At 36.4% G+C, this 18,984-nt stretch overlaps 2 protein-coding genes across 3 annotated transcripts in view; one reads left to right on the top strand and one right to left on the bottom strand.

Moving 5' to 3' along the window:
• Positions 1 to 13,865, bottom strand: part of LOC106869211 (coatomer subunit delta) — a 22,449-nt gene extending 8,584 nt beyond the window's left edge. The window contains exons 1-3 of the mRNA XM_052975191.1: positions 13,722 to 13,865; positions 3,432 to 3,471; positions 1,161 to 1,457 (exon numbers count right to left, since the gene is read on the bottom strand). Coding sequence (XP_052831151.1) covers positions 1,161 to 1,457; positions 3,432 to 3,471; positions 13,722 to 13,724 — 340 coding nt within the window. The 5' untranslated portion in view covers positions 13,725 to 13,865. The remainder of the gene's footprint in view (positions 1 to 1,160; positions 1,458 to 3,431; positions 3,472 to 13,721) is intronic.
• A 4,101-nt stretch (positions 13,866 to 17,966) lies between these two features.
• LOC106869205 (TBC1 domain family member 23) overlaps positions 17,967 to 18,984 on the top strand; it is a 25,079-nt gene continuing 24,061 nt past the window's right edge. Inside the window, exon 1 of one of the 2 annotated variants that reach the window (XM_014914850.2) lies at positions 17,967 to 18,146. In XM_014914850.2, coding sequence (XP_014770336.1) covers positions 18,076 to 18,146 — 71 coding nt within the window. In that variant the 5' untranslated portion in view covers positions 17,967 to 18,075. The remainder of the gene's footprint in view (positions 18,147 to 18,984) is intronic. The other variant, XM_014914849.2, reaches the window with a different exon arrangement.

Below are 18,984 nucleotides of genomic sequence, written 5' to 3'. Positions count from 1 at the left end.
CACAAGGCTTTGGTCGACCCGAGGCAATAGTAGATGTGGGAGCGCCATGATCTCTAGCACAAACCAAAGATCCCCAAAATGTCCAATGCCATTCCCTGCATATCTGGTTTTATATCAGAGTGACCTTCTCCTAGAGACATGCTTCAACAAAAGCTGAGGGGCACCTCACCCCCAGTGATTTTTCAGCATGCCGGACACCATCCCGGAATTTCTGCGTACCCGTGCTATTGCTAGATAGCCATTGGGCCTGCACTAAGTCCATCCGAGCTTTCAACAGGTCTTGTTTTTAATCCTGCTGGGTTTCTAGCAACCCTCCTCACATACATATACATACACATGTGTATATTATTGTTATTTCTATAGAAGTAACAAAAGGAACGAACTAATTCATCACTGTATTGAATCAATGCTGAAATACTGTCTGTATAGAAACTCATATCTGATAATTTATTCATTAAAATACATTTTCTGCCATTTTAAAATACTTGGAAGTTTGGTCAGAAGTTATAGAAGTTGCCCACTTCCCAGCTTGAGGTAATGACATAAAAAAACAAAATAATTCTTGAGCCCTCAGTGGTTTCTTTTCTCCCCATGATTTATCTAAACTCACAGACATCATGGCTAACTGCCAATATGGCCCATCATCACAGAATTGCACTTCCTTACAAAGAACACTTAACATGTCAGTTAAATGAAAAGAACAGTGGAATTCTGTTTTATGCATGGCATATAACACCTCACAGCTTCTTCATTCTTTTGGAATTTTCAGAAAATTTTTGTGAATTTGTGTTCTACACATGAGAATTCATATGACTATACAAAAAAAAAAACAATTTTTAAAAAACTTTTCAAAATTAAAAAAACTTTTCTATTAATTTTTCGAATTCGTTTTTAAATCACAGTTTAAAATATGGACACACTGAATTTTTGGCTTAAATCTTAGCATTAGACTATTAAATGTGTTTATGTGGAGTAAGATATTGCAAAACATCAAAACATCAGAGTGACAAACAAACAAGGAAGGTATCAGGTGGTTGTGAAATGTACTGAAAATTACAGCTAAACATTCTTTAAATCACGCAAAAAAAATTTCTTGAGGTTTTTGCATAGCCGTATGAATTCCCATGTGTTGAACACAAATTTGCAAAACTTTTTTCAGAAAATTCCAAAAACAAATAAGTATTGAGGCATTATATGCCATGCATAAAGCAGAATTCTGCCAAAGGAACTTACCAATTTAGCAAAGAGGCGAAGGGTCTCCAAGTCTTCAAGAATATTACTGGCTTTTGTAGTGATAAGTAACATGTAAAGTTTCTCCAGAGGTTGATACACATATCTTACACTCTCTGTCTCCACAAATGTGTGTTGTTTGCCGCTGCTCATTAGTTTGGGGAAGGCAGCCAGAAGACCTTCAATTCGGGCCCTTGTCATCTCGACAAACTGTCGAGAAATTATGGCTGAAAGTAGACATTCAATATATATTTATGCATGTATTTACTTACATATATTTGTATATACATCATCATCATTTAACATTTGTTCCATATAAACACATTCTCAAGTAATTCAATAGTACTCATTAAAAAAAAACTGCTCCTTAATATATCATTCTACAAAACAAAGTGGTGAGCTGGCAGAAATGTTAGCACACCGGGTGAAATGCTTAGTGGTATTTCGTCTGTCTTTACATTCTGAATTCAAATTCTGCCAAGGTCGACTTTGCCTTTCATCCTTTCAGGGTCGATAGATTAAGTACCAGTTGCATACTGAAGTCAATCTAATCAACTGCCTCTGTGAGGCCCAATGTTCGAAGGTCATGCTTCACCACCTCATCCCATGACTTCCTGGGTCTACCTCTTCCTCAGGTTTCTTCTACACTTAGAAGGTGGCACTTCCTCACACAGCTGTCTTCATACATAACATGACTATACCAGCACAGTCACCTCTCTTGCACGCATATATATATATATATATATATATATATATATATATATATACAATTCATCATTGTCACTGTTTAATGTCCATGCTCCATGCTGGTGTAACTTGGATGGTTTGACAGGATTTGATGGGCCCAAGGACTACCTCATGTTCCAGTGTCTGCCTTGGCATAATTTCTCAGCTGGATGCTCTTCTTTATGCCAACCACTTTGGGTGTATATATAACACATTCAATATATATTTATGTATACATACACATACACACACACAAACAGATAAGACCTACCAACCATCGTTTTAGAACAAAACTAAAACTAATTTCTTAGATACAATTCATATATCTGATGGTGCATTGTGTAACGGCTACGGCTACAATATGGAAAGCGAGAGAAGTGTTCTTAACCTTTGACCTCACACACACACATTTAATATAGATTTTCTTATCTATCAATTAGATACTACACAAACAACACCCCATATATATATATATATATATATATATATACACACACATACATAGAAAGAGCAGTATTAAATGTCAGTTATTGATTTGTTACTATAGTCATATATACATCTTCTATTTGCTTCAGTCATTAGACTATGGCTATGCTAGGGGCCCTGTCTTGAAGGATTTCAGTCAAAAGAATCGATCCCAGTACTTATTTTTAAAAATTCCTACTACTTATTCTGTCAGTCTCTTTGCCAAAATGCTAAGTTATGAGGATGTAAACAAACCAACGCTGGTGTCAAGTGGTGATGGGGGAGGGAGGCAAAATTCCACTCAACAGGAATCTTTTCATTTCCCTCTATCATATCCACTAACAAGGCTTTGGTCAGCTTAGGCGTATAGAATACATTTCCTCAAGGTACCGTGCAGTGGGACTGAACCTAGAAACATGTGGTCAGACAAGCATGAAGGGAGAAGTCATTAACGCAGGAAGAGATACAGCCAGAGTTGTTGTTGTTGTTTGTGGTGGAGATTGGAAGAATTTGGAGACTAGAAGAGTTGTGCTTGGAGGAGTGGAGGGGGCAAAACTGGAGGTCTCTGTTAACCTATACCCAAGAGAGGTGAGTGGTAGGAAGACTATATGCATGCATGGATACCACCTTCTGAATATTTGAACCTGGTTAACAGAGATGCACTATGAATAAAGATCGAGAGATTTGTGCCTTGGAGAACAATGTGAAGTTTGTATATGAGAAGTGATATGTGGTAGGCCGGATCAAAGTTCATAGATGTTAGACAAGAGGAAGAAGAATTGCCCAGTTTAGTTTTTGGCATCTATGCAAGAGTAGAGAAGTGTTGATGTGCCTCATGATATACCAATACACTCTATATTTCCTCATTAAAGTTTTAATTTACTCACATAATTATTTTGGTAAAGTATACCATTACCATCATCATCATGTTTGTGATAAAACGTCAGTTCAAATTATTCTAGAATGTACCTGATATGATGATGATGATGAGTAAAGCTGAAGTAACTTACCTTTGCCACTCTTGTTACAAACTGCTGCTGCTAAGAGAACCTGCAGAGAAAAAAGAAAGTCTGTGTTAAAGTTTTGCTGGAACAAAGAACAAAGTTGACAGTAGTTTTAGATTCATCTGGGTGATTTCAATAGGATTCAACATGCACCTGGTACCCAGCACATCTATGCATGGTCAATTAGTATTGAGTGATACTACACAGCTCACTAGCTACTGTAACCAGCACTACTATACAAAGCCGACTACCTATAGTACCCAACACTACTATACACAACTGACCATCCAATGCCCTGCATTACTATACATGACTAGTACTCAGTAACACTACATAGCTGACCTTTCTACTACACACAAATGCCAAGTACACTAGCATTACTACACAGCAAGTCTTCCTAACATTTGAATCTACTCCTTTGGTGAAGTCAGTGAAGAAAGTCCAGTGTCAAAAGTCCTTGGTGAGGTGAGGGAAAAAGATTCACTGGACAGAGTTATCAGTCACATCAAAGGTATTGAGGTTCAATTCAAACTGGTGTAGGTCAGTGTTTGCAAACAATTATATATAGGGGTGCTGAGGGTTATGGTTGAGAGGAAAAAGGATTGGGTGAAAACCCATACCAGCATGGAAGATGTTAAATGATGAGGATGAGGATGATTTATTATGGTGTGTGTGTGTGCATGTGAACAAGTGAGTATGAGAGACAGACAGACAATAGAGTTTTGTTTAGCTCCAGGTTTGCCCTGAGCATACAAACCTATGATCAAAGACATTCCTGTCATTATAGACATCATTTAACTCAGATTACATTATCTAATATCCTTCCTTTTTTAAAAAGACAGTAGTGTGTGATTTGAGAGAAATTTGGTTGTTATTTCTAGCATGGCAAGAGACCACATAGTGAGTGTACTAGGTAGGTCTGGCTTTATTGTAACACAGTCTGTTGGTTTAACAACACCAGAGACTGTTGTAGTAGTGGTAGAAAATGAAGATATGAGAGGACACAGCACCCTCTCCTCAGCTGACCACAACATAACAGTCTCTCCACCCCTACACAGATAAACCTAAGCTTTTATCCTTTGGTATTGATTTTCTCCTGCTCCCCTCACCATTACAATCTGTGTTTTTCCCATGTAACCCAGCAACTGTGGGTTATTAGCAAAGAGGAAGTGGGAGGAATGATCTAATCCACTTAATCTTTCTTTATTCATCTACTCTCCCCATTACTCTGTCAGATGTTTTCTTTTTGCTCCTCCTCTTCATTCTCGGACAGAAAAATGAATGCCACAGCATCATCATCATCATCATCATCCCATGAAGCAATATGGTCACTAAAACTCAAGAATAACAGCCATATTTATCTTCAAATAATCTATACTGTCCTAAAGATTATGTCTAAAGTTACACTCAGTAAAACAGTATTAAATACAAGACGCCTTAAAAAGAAGAGATGGTCATGGTTAGAATGTCTATGATTATACAAAGCTCTGCTCAAGAAAGGCTCAGCTGGGGCTAAACAACAGGTCCACTGTACAGCTGGGTTTTTTCTTTACCTCTCCCCTCTAGTTATATTCACTGTCAGTTTCATGCCATTAAAGGGTAAATTTGTAAAGACCACCCCCGTTTGGTCACTAATGGCCATGGGATTGCACTTAGAAAGTTCCCCTCCAAGGCACAAGTCAGCTCAAGGTTGCTTATGGAAGACCAGCAGTCACTCATGCATACCAACCTCCCTTCTCCATGCCACCGATGTTATCCAAAGAAAGGCAAATGCTGATACAGCTTGGCACCAGTGATGTCGCAACTCATTTCTACAGCTGAGTGAACTGGAGCAACATGAAATAAAGTATCTTGCTCAACAACACAATACACAGCCCAATCTGGGAACTGCACTCACTATCTCGTCATTGTGAGCCCGACGTTCTAACGACTGAGCCATGCATACCATTAAGGTTCCACTAAACCAGTGGTTCTCAACCGGTGTGTACATAACCTTTGGGGGTCCAAATGAGATTTTGTTGTTAAAACATATGTGCAATAAATTGGTTATACCTCTACAACACACAAAATATTTTAATTTTTTTTTATATACAATTCCTAGTAATATTTAATTATAAAAATATAATGGGGTTTTATTTTATATACGTTGAATGGCTATGCAGGTCCAGTAGGTATAAAATGGTCGAAAACCACTGCACCCCATACAAGAATTGTTAGGCCACCCTGTTAATTACCACAGCTCACCACCAGTTCTACTGCAGTTACCTGCTATGTTGGTTTAGTCCTTTTGTTATATTTCAATTGAAAAACTACCTTTGTTCCAATTAATTTTTGAAATAATGTAGAATTTAGTAAAATAACTGTCATTATTAAGCTTGTGTTTAGGGAAAGGTGATGGTGGTGGGTGGATACTACTCAATACCAACACACCTATTCAAGTCATACCAATTAGGTAGCCGCAACAGGATCATTAAGCCTGCTAGAAATAACAGCCAAACCTTCAAATTATATCTTATTTTATATATAAATATTGGATAATGTAGTCATAGACATAACCCCAAAAAGATGGGGTGGTCACGACTGGAATATTTTTGATTATAGGTCAGCTGATTAGGGTTGACTCAGAGCTAAACATCATTGAGTTCTTAAACAGAGCTCTAAAGTACATCCACCAGCCTTCAGGTCAGGTCATCAGATGAACTAGAGGCAGAGGTAAGGGACCAATCAACCCTGTCTTAAAGTTACTAGTGCTGTGGATGACTGTCCTGCTTCTAATAACATGTAATTTCTATCCAGGTTGTAACATAAACATGTTGTCACTACAAGTTCTGACATATGCTATTCTCCTCCTCTGCCTCCTACACAACCAGTCATACAGCTTTAGTCTATTTATGGCACAGCTGTTGCTGTGTATGAGGTGGGAGTAAAAGAGAAAGAGACTAAATGTTATTCATTGCTCCATTGTATCAGGTAAGCATATGTATCTAACCCAGTTTTAAAATATTGATCTCACTGAAATACCTACCAACAGACATGGCTCTTTCAGTATGAAATAGGGGTCAGTTTATAAAGTATAACAAAGGTCAGTTCAGATACTATAACTGTATTATAATAGGGGCCACTGTAGATACTATAAATACAATTATAGGGTCCACCTTAGAGACTTTCCTAGTAGTATTATAGGGTTCACTTTACTACAGAAATACTATCAGAAGATCTACTTTATATACTGTAATTATTTGTGTAGGGTTCACTTTAGGTATTATAACTATTAATAAGTAAGAAAGAAGACAGGACTGTGCTGACATCAAGGAAATAGCTGTGCTTGATATGCAGAAAAAGGGGAGGCAGAGATTGCATAGAGTGTACCCAAGGGTAAACTATGGACATACAAGAGTGTGGTGGTTTGGTGGATAGACTAATAGAAAAGATAAGACTTTGTACGTGACAGATTCAGAGAAGTAGTTGTGATAGATGAAGAAAGAAATGAAAACAATCGTGTGTGTGCCGGTGGTTGTAGTGTGTTGGTGTTGCCTGGAAGAAGAAAAACAAGAGTTGATTTGAGAAGGATTTAGAGAAACCTAAACAAGCGAAGGAGACAGGATGGAGAGAATAATCTTGTGACACAGGAACAAAGTCTTAGACATGTTAAAACAAATGGAAATTAAGTTATTGAAGGTCATTAGAGAGTGCTTCCAACTAGGTCACTGTGATCATCCACTAAGAACTGTTCAGCTAACAATGTAGTCTCTCTATATGGTTGCTCCATCTGCTGGAAACAACAGCCAAATCTCCCTTACTTAAGATAACATTAAAAAACAAAATTTAAATTGGACACTTTGAATAATGTAACTCTGATTACACTTATTCTGGAAAAAGAGACAGCCACGGTTGGAATGTCTTTTGAGCAGACGGATAGCCAGGGATTAAACAATAACAACAACTCTAGCAGATGCCTGTGATAATAGCAGGTACAAGGACATCCAAACATCAAGCTGTTGTATGTCACAATAAATGAGAAAATGGAAGCCTAACATTTAAGAGAGGTGTAGTTGGCCATATTGTGATTTGAACTAACAAACAAGGAAGAAGCACAGAACCAGGGACAGAGGACAGAAAATAGGGTAATTGGAAATTCAAATATCACTGATACCATGAAAGAGTCCCCATATAAGCATATGTATGGACTTTAGCAAATGAGCATTATATCTCCTCCTGAATAGGCAATTAGTTTTCTGTAGAGGATGCACCCATATAAGTTGGCATCCATTGCTAATAGAAGGTGAAGTCAAGACAAACTTGGATAATGTGTTTTGCTCAGAAACAACAAAATGCATGAAATAAAGTCAGGACATCCATCTGAGTATTCACTTGTGTGTGTGTGTATGTGTGTGTGTGTGTGAGAGAGAGAGAGAGAGAGAGAGTGGGGGAATAGCAAACAAAGCCAAAGAAGAAAGAAGACAGGAGCTGAAAAAGAGAACAGGAGACAACCTAAAGGAGACAACATAAAGGGGACATAAAACCTAAGGTAGGAGAGAAAGGGTTAGACAGAATTATGTAGGTTGTCATTTAGTTCGTAATGTTACATGTCAAATCATTGACAGGAGTGAAAATATAGGTAATGAATGAGTTCCAAAGGGTTGTAGCTTCAGAAAATAAGGGCTGGATAGGAGTGTTTAATAAGGGATCTAAATTGAAAGTGATGTTAGTAAGGCAGCTACATTGAATGTATTTACATGATAAAGAAGGACATCTACTGCAATAGTGATAGTGGTACTAGTGATGGTGGGGGCTGGACAGTACAAGTCTAAGTAATCTCCACTCATCCAGACACTTTCTGTATCCTGGTCAAAGTTATCAGATTCAATTTGCAATCTACATCTGCACCTAGTGTACATGAGCAGTATTATAAGAAATAATAGCACACATGAATAGAAAAACTTGTCATAGATTTATAAAAGCGAAACAAATGCACTTTAAGAGCAATAGTTTTAAAATCCAGGAGATATCTTTTCGGCACTGAGCCCTCAACTTCTGAAGTTCGAGGAGAACCTGTTTTATGTTCAGTCAAATAAACTGGAGCAAACAGAGTTAGGTGTCTTGTTCAGAGGCAAAACACAATGATCTGATTTGTACTATGGCCTCACAGCTATTGTCTCACTCATCTCTCAAACCCTGTAATAAAAATACACACTAAAACCTCCTACATGAAATTTTTATATTATAGAGAAATTGAAATAAACTTTAGATCATCAAGGATGGACCTTTGTTTTATGTAACAAACAGAAACCACTTCAGCAAATTCAAATAATGTCTTCAAGCTCAAATCAATAAACTATTATTTTTTAAACATTGGCTCAGCTACTCAAATCATGCGCCAAAAAGTTGCCAGTTTAAAGCTTATATAAACAAGCTGTTACCTCAAAGCTTGGATAAGCAATGTATTGGCTGAATACTTGGAGTGACAAATTAGTAACTGAAAATTTTTATTGATAAGCTTGTACATCAAAGGCTGAGCCAACAAGCTATTACCTGATTACTTGGATCAACACATTATTGCCTAAAAGCTTGGCTCAACAAGCTATTGCCTAAAAGACTGAATCAACAAGCTATTGCCTAAAAGCTTAGGTCAACAGGTTATTGTTTAAAAGCTTGGCTCAACAACCTATTGCCTAAAAGTTTGGATCAATAAGCTAATGCTTAAAAGCTTGGATCAACAAGCCAATTGCTCAAAAGCTTGGATCAACAGGTTATTGCCTAAAAGCTTGGATCAACAGGTTATTGCCTAAAAGCTTGGATCAACAGGTTATTGTCATGAAGCTTGGATCAACAAGTTATTGTCTGTCTCAAAGCTAGCATAGTAGTTTAAGTATAAAGTTTTTAACATTAAGATCAAAATCAAAGGTGGTGAAGTGGCAGAAACAGTAGACCATTATGTTCAGAGTTCAGATCTCACCAAGGTTGGCTTCACTTTTCATACCAGTCATATACTGGTATCCATTCATTTGATTGGCTTGCTGCCAACAGAAGAAATCAATATTCAAATTAAAGTCAAAGACTGGATATTTGTGAATGCTTTCTGATAATTTCTTCCCTATTAAAATCCATTTTTTAAAAATAAGTGACTTCTTTCTGGATCATCAAGAAGTGAGTTCAGTCTCAGCTGATTCATGATAGTTTGTCTTATGATTTATTTGCATACACTGGAAGTTATTATGCTGACAGAAAGAAATGGTATAGACATACGTCAGAAAAGGTCTTCAAAATAGTAATGCAACCAAATTCTGGAATAAGCTAATAAACATATAGAGAGAGATTGAAGACAATTAACCAGACATTGTTATCAAGGGCCACTAAGAAAAGAAATGCCTCCTAATTCATTGTATCAATCCCCACAGATGATAATGTACTTCTCAAAGAAATGGAAAAATTATACAAATATAAAGATCTGGAAATAGAGATAACCTGAATGTGGGACCTGAAAACAGAAACAACCCCTATAATAATAGATGTTTTGGGGGATGATGAAATTTTACATGGACAAATGCATAGCCAGAACCCAGGGATTTTCAAATATGCATAATTAGAAAATAGCATTACTAAGCATTGCAAAGACATAACATAGAATACAATCACTACAGTAAAACTAACAAAACCAACACATTACACAGACACAAGAAACACAGAGGTAGTCAGTAATGCAGTGAAAGCACACACAACTACTAAGAAATGGTAGTGGTGGTAGTCATAGTAATAGTTTCTAACACAGGGAGTGGCCAAACATTTTGGAAACAGGAGAGATTAGTCAACTGCATCGACCCTCACTGTATAACTGGTATTTCATTTTATTGACTAAAGAAGGAGGAAAGGCAAAGGTAACCTTGGTGGGATTCAACTTTTGTTTCTTGCCTTGAACTTTGTATCTTTTGTCAATAAAATAAAAGGTAAGTACTGTCAACCCCACTTACCATGAAATACAGAGACCCTGTGTCTAAGTTAGAAATCATTATTATTATATCATTGTGTTGCCTTGTAAAGAACTCCACTTACTGTCACATATTCCAAACACTTTAGCATTCAGACTACTCTGTCAAATGTATAGCTTCTTTATTCGAATCGACTCGAATTAATCATGCATTATCTTACAGCTTTGATGGTTTGATGATGTGATAGTTGATTTTTAGAATGTCAGTGTAGGGTAGGTGTGAGAGGCTTGATATGGCCAGTCTGAAAGTAAAACATGTAGAATATTTGGGCCAGATACGGCCAGTTTAAATGTTATAGGGTTAAGGTGGGTGTATCTGAAGTTGGTTGCATGCAAATATAAAGATTCCTAAAGAGGACTACATTAACCCTTTAGCATTTAAACCAGACATATCGGGCCCAACTATTTTACCTGTTTTATGTTCAAACCAGTCAGATTCAGCTTCTCACACATACTCAACAATGTCATTCTAAAAATAAATAATTACAGCTTCGAAATCTCAATGCTACAACATAATGCATAATTAATTCAAAACAATGTGAATAAATAAGCATTAGATTAGACAGAATAATCTGAATGCTAAAGGATTAAACTCCACCATCTGCTTTGGTAGGGTTTCTACAGCTTAATGCCTTTCCTAACATCAACCACTCAACAGAGTCTAATGGGTACATTTTTTCATGGCACTAGCACTAGTGAGATCATCTTGTAACTTCCAAGATTAAGGACTTACAGTGGATCTATAAGTAAAGAAGAACAGAAGAGGGAAGGTGCATGATATTCTAGATGGATGGAAGAAGGAAGTTAAAGTAAGATGAGAGAATCAGATCTATAGTTGTGAGAGAGGAGACGCAGCAAATTTAAAAAGATGATCGAAGTGAATAAAAATCATAAAAATATATAAGGATATTATTAATAATTTACAATAATATCAGTGGCTAGCATGCATAAAAGAACCATAAAGGCAAAATTATTAATTAATATTGAGGGTACTACTTGTAGCACCAGCTTGCTAGAAATAGCAGTCAAAGCAACTCAAAACCACAGCTTTCACTTGTACACAAGAGCAAAACCAAGGGAACTGGCCCTGGGTCAGTATTACTCACTGACAAGAACAAAGTGATCATTCACAAAGTTCAAAATCATTGTGATTTGGGCATGCTTGATTTTCAATTCTTTGCGTCTATGGTATGGAGTCTTGAAATTTTACTGCTTGTTTCCTCGATTTCACCCTTGTGTACAAGTGAAAACTGTAGTTTTGAGTCGTTTTGACTGCTATTTTTAGCATACTGGTGCTACAAGTGGTATCCTTCATTATTAATTAATAATTTTGCCTTTATGGTTCTTTTACACATGCTAGCCACTGATATTATTGTAAATTATTAACAATAATAATATCCTTATATATAGTTTACAAAAATGACAAAATATCGATGTTTATCACTTCTGAATGGGATTTAATGCAAGTTATTTCACTTGTGCATGACTTTCAGGAGTTTTAATACCAAGCACATGAGAATATATTCTCTTACACCTAGAAGCACAGCCTACCCACAAACTAGCAAAACACATACCTTGTGTATGTGTGTTCAATATTGTTTACATCTCTCGAGCTGCTTTTAAATCATAATTGAATATATATATATATATATATATATATATATATATATATACACACAAACACACACACACATACATATACACATACATACATATATATATACACACACATATATATAGGTGTATGAATAAGTGCATGCATGGATGTGTGGTTTAGAAGTTTGCTTCTCAACCATGCGATTTTAGGTTCAGTCTCACTGTATGGCAATTTGGGCAAGTGTCTTGTTATAGCCCCAGGTTGAACAAAGTTGTGTGGGCAAATTTGGTAGAGAGAAACAGAAACTAGTGTCTTAACACTCCTCACTAATTGTAATCAACGACTTCGCTATCATACACACAATGATGTTTGTTTGCAGTTTTGCATGAAAACATAGGCGAAGCGGAAAATATTATCATGTGGCTATGTCTCCTTGTTTTCCCCATTACACACCAACTGCAAAACAATCTTTGCTATCACAAAAGTAGTGGCCTTCATTTGCAATCTTCCACATAAATAAGTCATCCAGCCATCGTACTGTTTAAAAAGACTGGGGTGAGTATTATCTTGCTTGTAAACTGACGAGGATTGGCAACAGCAAGAGCATCCGGTCATAGAAAATCTGCTTTGACAAATTCCGTCAAACGCGATGATGATATATTCATATAAACGTGTGTGTATGTATGTGTGTATACCATCATCATTGTCGTTTGAACGTCGGGTCAGACGAGATATATTGAGGCAGATTTTCTAGTTTGTTGATCTGTTTCCAAGCAAGAGGATATTTCCCAAAGCTTTTTGGACACAAACGGCACAATGGCCGGTTATGTTTTCGTGAAGGATTTCAAACGAATGATACCACTTGTATGACAGTAACTTTTGTTTACAATTAAAGTGTGATGTTAAGATGAGGACACACACACACACACATATAACAACATTCGTTTGATTTCCGCTCAAGGCTATAGTAGAAAACACTTGCTCGACGCGGTTGCCGAGCAGTGTGAATGAACCCAAAACCAGGATTGCGAAATCTTTACTAGACAATTATTACTCTGATCTAGGTAATGGAACTCCAGAAAAAGACAACAAACTCATAATACAATATTATTTATATCATATGAATACATAAGTATACACACATTTGTATGAATACATGTATTCTTATATAAATATCTGGGTGTGTGCGTGTATATATATAAATGAGTAATGTGCTTGTATAGTATAAATATCGATATATATAGATGGGGACAAACCAACGTTGTTAAACACGTAATCACATGCATATAATAAAATGCAAAGATAAATAATATTGAGACATAGAGATAGACATTTAAAAAAAAAAAAAAAAAAGGACATTGAAATAAAGCTGATGTAGGCAACTTTGTGAGTGGTTGCGAGAGGTGTGGACAGGAAAAACATATTTCGGATAGACTACATTTATCAAATGATACGAAATTTTGAATATTTTTAAAGAAATATATATGTCTTTTAAATGATTCAAAGTGAAATTTTTTTATAAAATACCTGTAGAATTTTTGAAGATATTTGGTGAAATTTGATAGAGAAATCTATGAATAAGTTATCAACGTTAGCACATCGAGTGACAAGAGGTGAAATATAATGATAGGCTTTTGTTTAGAGGAACTTAGGAAGTTTAGCTTTAAATGACAACTGTAGAAAAACAAGACATTTATTCAGTTGCTGTACTTACCATTGTTGTTTATAAGGAGAAAACAATGACAACAAAGAGCCAGACAATTCCAGTATTCTGTGTCTTGGCTCAGATCTCAAGACATATAGTGCTATTATGGCGGAAGCCACGTCAATGAATTGAATACGAAGGGTCGGCGACGAAAGTGAGCTCTTTCAATATTTACGTTATATGTTGAAATTTTTATTAAACTGATGTTTTGTTTATAATATTTTAACATTAACTGTATGTTTGTTTTTCGTCGAAGAGATGAATTGCAATTTCCTTTTTGTTACGAAAACTACAACTGAGTTAGCATTTCATTTCTTTTTTCTGTTTTTGTTATTTTTACTCCAAGGGAGGTAAATCGGGAGTACTGTCAACGTCGACAAAATTGCTGTCATTTCTGAGTCAGTTTTTAGTTAAGAAAAATAATAATAATACCATTAATAAAAACTACAGTAATTAAACGAATCATACTTTTAGTCACTAACTGGTAATACATTAGTTGTACACTATATGCAAAAGCAAGTAAAAAAAATAACCCATTTTATTCCATTAAAATACATTAAACCGATTTAATGGAATGAGAAATTGTGTTAGTTAAATCGAATGAAACTTAGGGATCATACTTTCAAATTTTAAAGCAGGCGCGGGCCTCATTGAGGCAGTGACAAATGACCGAGACAGTTGGTAATATGCCGTGCTTGAGAAGACCTGTGAAGCCAAGTGCGATCGTAGTTGTGGCTGATGCTGGTGTTTCGTAACTGGCACCCGTGCCAGTGGCATGTAAAAAGCACCCATTACACTCTTGGAGTGGTTGGCATTAGAAAGGGCATCCAGCTGTAGAAACCATGCCAAATCAGATTGAAACCTGGTGCAGCTCCCCAGCTTACCAGTTTTCAATCAGACTGTCCAACACATGCCAGCATGGAAAACAGATGTTAAATGATGATGATGATGATACATTCATACATACATTATCATCTATACCATCTTTATTTAAAATCCATGTTCCATGCCAACATGGGTATCTAATCTAGTGGTGTCATACCAGTTTGTGTGTTATGCATAACTGTACGTCGTATAATTGTAACTGGGCACTGCATGGTTGCAATGGTGGAATGCAAAAGGGAAATAATCTCATTGTCAGCAAGCTGAGACTGTTTATGCAGAACATGACTATTCAGGAATCAGATGGTCTTTCTAGGGTGTCAGTGGCCAATGGTTTGAAGTTCATTAATAGGGCATATCTTTTGTGCAACATTGCTGTAGATCAGTTTACCTGTTGGTGGATTCTCCCAGTGGGTTGTTGGTAAACTTTCAGCTTAGTATATGGGATGGTGTCTGCTTGGTTACATGTTTGTGTTTTAGTAGTACATAATAATGGAAGCAATATCATCTAAGCATAAGTAGCTATCATTAATGTTATGTGCATTAAAAAGTTTATGATACTTATGTGTACTCTGGAAATGTTGCCTTATTAGAGATGAGACAGGAAACTTCTATCTACATAAGTGGATACATCTAGATTGCATAGAGGATTGAACCAAGTTACCTTTCTCTTTCTAACTCTCTTTGGGATTAGATGAGGTGGGAAATCTTTCATATCCATTCAATTATAATAAAGCCACTCCTTGCTGATGCCTCATTTTAATAGGGATGTGACCCTCTTAGAGATCTTTCTGTCTGACAATGAATTGAAAATTCTTCTGCTGATGGATATGTCTACATTTCTACTTACAACTGGAAGTGGTTGGGGTTCCTATGGGTACAAACAGTTTTTTTTCATTAGGTCTACTGTGGGGATAGTATTTGTCGGTCTTGAAGTTTCAGGTGAAATCAGGAAGTTGACCTCACTGATAACAGTTATATCCAAGTGGCATTCTTTGAAAATGATTATACAATTCTTCCTGAGCTTATCTACGATGTGTCCATTCATATCACTTGAGATTGCCAATCCTTTATTTCTGTACAGTATTAAACTGTGTGCTATATCCTCTTTGCAGGATATCCAGAATTAATAAATTGATGAAGTCTGTAACCTCAACCTTGTTGCAGTTCCTGCAACTATGGAACAAGATCATCTAAATAATTTAGCCTTGATTAATATGAAATGGCTGTACATAAATGCAGTTCTGTGTGAAGGTGCTGCTAAGATTAAAAATATGTTGGGTCATCTCATAAATAATGCATTTTTAATACCTCTTTTATTTTTCAAAATTAAGATAAATACAGTTCTTTTTTAATCTAAAATATACTCTCCTTCATTTTCTACAATGCTCTTCCATCTATCTGGTAGACTTGCAAGGCCCCTCTTCCAAAATTCACTTGTCTGTAATGAAAAATACTCCACCAGTACTGTTCTGACCTCATCTACAGAATTCATATTTTTTTCCATTCAAATGATATTCAGAACAAGTTTCTTTTTGTCATGGCATCAATAACAAAAGGAGAAATAACTCAAGCAAAGCATAAGACAGGGTCTTTTACATTAAAGTATGAATGACACAAAATCGTTTCTATCACTATTGTCTGCAAACGTTCATGTCTTCTTTGCTGTCTGGGGATAAATTCTGCTGTGATTTAAGACTGGCAAAGATGTTGTAATCTTCTTCATTGAGTTATGAAGCAAGTGAATCAATAACTAGCTGCAGTGAGGATATTGTTGCTGAATGAAACAAACTGGACAATGAATGTATTTGGCATATGAAGAAAGCAATATTGAACTTATAATAATAAGGGTCATCCAGTTGGTTCAGGAGAAGCAGCCAAAATGGTGTGGTACTGTGCAACAACATCTCAAGAATTGAAGGTTTCTGGGGTTCTTGGACACCAGCCAACAAGTACTGGCAATCCTTCCACTTGATTTTTAATGTGAGATTTTAATTGCTGTTTCAGACTGGATTTTATCAGAGTTCTGATGCTGTTGTAATATCATGAAGAGCTTTTCCCATCTGAATTCCAAAAATCACCATTTTTTTTCTGCCTTTATGATTTTGAAGGCACATAGCCTAGTGGTTAGGATATGGTGCTCATAATCTTGCAATCATGGTTTTGATTCTTCGACTAGGTGGTGTATTGTGTTCTTGAGCAAAACACTTCATTTCATGTTGTTCCAGTTCACCAAACTGTAAATAAGTAACCCTGTGATGGACACACCATGGAAGCCAAATAACTGGCCTTATGAGTCAGAACTCAAGGCAGCAATGCCCAAGGTCATGAATTCATGGTATAGACATATCAGCTGAACTTGGATGACCCAAAAACAGAGTTTGGGACAAAGAATCTTAACAAGTAAAGGTCATATGTATTACATTCCAATTTTGGCACAAAGTTTGGTGGAGGAGGTAAGTCGATTACATAATTAATAATAATAATAATAATAATAATAATAATAATAATAATCTTTTCTACTATAGACACAAGTCCTGAAATTTGATGGGAGGAGTTAAGTCGATTACATTGGCTGAAAGGCAAAGTCGACCTGGGTGTAACTTGAACTCAGTATATAAGGACAGACTAAATGCTGCCAGGCATTTTGCCCAGCGCACTAACGATTCTGCCAGCTCACAGCTTTAATGATAATAATAATAATGATAATAATAATAATCCTTTCCACTATAGGCATAAGGCCTGAAATTTGGAGGAAGGGCGTTAGTCAATTACATTGACTCCAGTACTCAGCTGGTACTTATTTTATGGACCCCAAAATTACGAAAGGCAAAGCCGATCTCAGTGGAATTTGAACTCAGAACGGATGAAATGCCGCTTAGCATTTTGTCCAGCGTGTTAACAATTCTGCCAACTCACTGCCTTAACAATAATAATAATTTCAAATTTTGGCAGAAGGCCCCCGCAATTTTTGGGGAGCGGGTAAGTCGATTATATTGACCCTAGCGTTTGACTGGTACATATTTTATCGACCCCAAAAGGATGAAAGGCAAAATCGACCTTAGCAAGATTTGAACCCAGAACCGTAACTATATTCCGCAAGACATTTTTGTCCGACGCTCAAACGATTCAGCTAATCCTCATTTCCAATATGGGCTCAAGGCCAGGAAAATTTGGGAAGAAAATGTATAATCGATTATATCGATTCTGTTATATGACTGGTTAATAATTTTATCGACCCAGGATGGATGACAGAAAAAAGGCACCCTCATCGTGATTTGAACTCAGAACGTAAAGGAACGCGACTAAATACTGCAAATCCTTATTGTCCGACCCTCTACCAATTCTACCATCCACTCCCCTTAATAAAAATAATGATTACAACACAGCCATCAGTTGCCACTGTTGTTGTTGTTGGTGTATGTGTGACTAGTTTGTTTATGTTCGCGTTAGTTTAAAAGTTGGACGGAATATTTAACGAATGCCTCAAACCGTTCAACTGTTACACGTCATGAGCAAGATGGCGCAGGCTGCCGAACAATTGCCGAGCTGGTAGGTTTCACTTAGCATTTCGTTTTAAAACTGTTTTCTCTCTCTTTATCACATCGATGTTTGACCATATTGAAGGGGTTATGCATTGGGGGATATATCAGTGTTGCCAGGCTCTTGTATTTACACCTGTCTGTATGTGAGTTTCGTGGATGTGTTGACTGGAGGAACGACGAAATTTCACCTCCGTTCTCGCTGACAAATGTCAACTGGCCATGTTTTATGGAAACAGGCTTTGAAAGGAGGATAAAATGTTATTAACTGCTGCTAAACACAACCCAGACTGTAGATGTCAGAAGACAGAATACAAAGGCATTCGTCATTAATTTCCTTGTGTTTATGCGAAGGGAACCCTTAACGAAACCGTACATTTCTGTTTGGTGGTGGTCACCACTTGGAGCGATTCTCCGTCATTACATGTGTTCATATAGATAGTATATATTCACAAATAGACGAATGGTCATCGTGTGTGTATATAGATATATATATATGTATATATATGCACACACACATATATATATATATATGCATTGTACGTTGAGTTATGGTGGAGTGAGAAATGAGAAATACAGTGTCATGGTAAATGTTTTTTTAATGTATATTTCATAAATATATAGACATGGTTGAGTAGTAAATGGTATATATGTGTCTAATGTATACAATATATTCACACACACACAGAGTAATAAGTGTAAAATAGATGTATATTGTACAAAAAAAGTGACAGTGAACGGCGCATATTCCATACTCAACACATCTATCTATCTTTCTATCTGCAGCCGAGTAATATAATATAATATAATATAATACTATATATATATATATATATATATATATATAT

This window comes from Octopus bimaculoides, chromosome 20, assembly GCF_001194135.2.
Source record: "Octopus bimaculoides isolate UCB-OBI-ISO-001 chromosome 20, ASM119413v2, whole genome shotgun sequence".
Classification (NCBI taxonomy): domain Eukaryota; kingdom Metazoa; phylum Mollusca; class Cephalopoda; order Octopoda; family Octopodidae; genus Octopus; species Octopus bimaculoides.
This window is presented reverse-complemented; position numbering and strand designations above follow the sequence as displayed.